This window comes from Parus major, unplaced genomic scaffold, assembly GCF_001522545.3.
Source record: "Parus major isolate Abel unplaced genomic scaffold, Parus_major1.1 Scaffold433, whole genome shotgun sequence".
In the NCBI taxonomy this organism is placed as follows: Eukaryota; Metazoa; Chordata; class Aves; order Passeriformes; family Paridae; genus Parus; species Parus major.
In genome coordinates this window covers 12,255-14,632 of record NW_015379338.1, presented here as the reverse complement: position 1 = coordinate 14,632, position 2,378 = coordinate 12,255, and the positions used below count along the sequence as shown (strand labels likewise).

The window sequence follows — 2,378 nt, the reverse complement described above, 5'->3', positions numbered from 1 at the left end:
CTCCCGGGGCTTAGAGGGGACACGGGACACAGGGACCCCCTCTGCCATCCCTAAGCCACCTCTGGGTACTGAGAGGGGACACAGGGACACCCCTCTGCCACCCCTGAGTCACCCCTGGGCACAGGGACCCCCCTCTGCCACCCCTGTCCCCTGTCCTGGACACTGAGAGGGGACACGGGGCACAGGGACCCCTCAGGTGGCACCTTCTGGGTGGGGGCAGCACCTGAGGCTGGCGCAGGGGACACGGAGGGACATGAAGGGACACGAGGGGGACACGTGGTCCCCCCAGTTCTCACCAGTCTGCAGCCACTCCAGCTTGTCCTGCCAGCGCTCCCCGATGTCCCTGCGGCGCTCCTGGAGCTCGGCCAGCTCCTGGGACAGCTGGGGGGACACGGGGACAGGGACAGGATGGGGACAGGATGGGGACAGAGATACAGGGCTGGGGTTGGGACACGGGGACAGCAGCAGGGACACGAGGGGACCTGGGATGGGGACAGCGGCAGGGACATAAGGATTTGGATGAGGCATGTGGGGCCGGGGACGTGGGGCCGGTGGCAAGGGTGGTGACAGGGGGATGAGGACACGGTGACAGACAGGGTGACAGGCGTGTCCCACCTTGTCGGCGTCGTGGTGGCCACGCTGCAGCAGCGCGGTGGCCGCGGCCACGCAGGCCCCGAAGGAGCCTTCGCGCGCCTCCAGCTCTGCCCGCAGCCCCTGGTGCTGCTGGATCAGCAGCTCGGCCGCGGTGACATCCCTGTCAGGGGACAGGGACACCGGCGGTCACCACGGGGACACCCCAGCTCCAGCTGGCCACGGTGGGCAGGGCTGGGCCACCAGGGTGGTGCTGGGGTCACCTGGGGTGTCCTTGAGATGTCACAATGTCCCCAGGGCTGTCCCAGTGTCCCTGCGTGTCCTCATGTCCTTGTGTGTCCCTGTGTGTCCCCAGGGCTGTCCCCATGTCCTTGTGTGTCCCTGTGTGTCCCCATGTCCCCAGGGCTGTCCTCATGTGTGTCCCCAGGGCTGTCCCCATGTCCCTGTGTGTCCCTGTGTGTCCCTGTGTGTCCCCAGGGCTGTCCCCATGTCCCTGTGTGTCCCTGTGTGTCCCTGTGTGTCCCTGTGTGTCCCCAGGGCTGTCCCCATGTCCCTGTGTGTCCCTGTGTGTCCCCATGTCCCCAGGGCTGTCCCCATGTCCCCGGGGCTGTCCTCATGTNTGTGTGTCCCCAGGGCTGTCCCCATGTCCCTGTGTGTCCCTGTGTGTCCCCATGTCCCCAGGGCTGTCCCCATGTCCCCGGGGCTGTCCTCATGTGTGTCCCCAGGGCTGTCCCCATGTCCCTGTGTGTCCCTGTGTGTCCCCAGGGCTGTTCCCATGTCCCTGTGTGTCCCAGTTGTGTCCCCGTGTCCCCGCTGTGTCCCCCCCATGTCCCAGTTGTGTCCCCAGCTGTCCCCGCTGTGTCCCCCCCATGTCCCAGTTGTGTCCCCCCGTGTCCCCTGTGTCCCCCCGTGTCCCACCTGGGTCTCTCGCGGGCCTGCAGCTGCAGGTGCATCCCGTCCATCCAGAGCCGGAGGTCGCGGGCGGCGCGGAGGAACCGGAACTGCTCCACGGTGTCCCCGAGCAGGCGGCGGCGGCGCTGGCAGCGCCCGCGGAGCTCGGCCCAGGCCGCGGCCACCGCGCCCTCCTGCGCCCGCAGCTCCTCCGCCCGCGGGCCTGCGTACGCTGCGGCCAGGCGTCCTGCGGCCTCCTGGACGGCTGTCACCTGGGGACAGGTGTGACAGGTGTGACAGGCGTCCTGCAGCCTCCTGGACAGCTGTCACCTGGGGACAGGTGTGACAGGTGTGACAGGCGTCCTGCAGCCTCCTGGACAGCTGTCACCTGGGGACAGGTGTGACATGTGACAGGTGTGACATGTGACAGGTGTGACAGGTGTGACAGGTGTGACAGGGGTCCTGCGGCCTCCTGAACGGCTGTCACCTGGGGACAGGTGTGACAGGTGTGACAGGTGTGACAGGTGTGACAGGGGACAGGTGTGACATGGGACAGGTGTGACAGGTGTGACATGGGACAGGTGTGACAGGTGTGACAGGTGTGACAGGGGTCCTGCGGCCTCCTGGACAGCCGTCACCTGGGGACAGGTGTGACAGGTGTGACAGGTGTAACATGGGACAGGTGTGACAGGTGTGACATGGGACAGGTGACATATCCCACTCACAGCCACCTCCTGCACCACAGCACCCCTCACTTGCCCCTCCCCTGTCCCTGTCCCCTCTCCCCTGTCCCCTGTTCCTGCCGCTGTCCCCTCACCTGTTCTTCTGCCCTCACTTGCCCCTCCCCTATCCCTGTCCCACTCCTTTCTCCCTGTCCCCTCACCTGTCCCCTGTCC

At 66.9% G+C, this 2,378-nt stretch overlaps 1 protein-coding gene across 1 annotated transcript in view; it reads right to left on the bottom strand.

Moving 5' to 3' along the window:
* Window positions 1-160: 160 nt before the first annotated feature.
* LOC107199096 (spectrin beta chain, non-erythrocytic 1) overlaps window positions 161-2,378 on the bottom strand; it is a gene marked incomplete at its 5' end in the record, with an annotated part of 14,467 nt that continues 12,249 nt past the window's right edge. Inside the window, 3 exons of the mRNA XM_033511672.1 lie at window positions 161-381; window positions 616-754; window positions 1,510-1,805. Coding sequence (XP_033367563.1) covers window positions 193-381; window positions 616-754; window positions 1,510-1,805 — 624 coding nt within the window. The remainder of the gene's footprint in view (window positions 382-615; window positions 755-1,509; window positions 1,806-2,378) is intronic.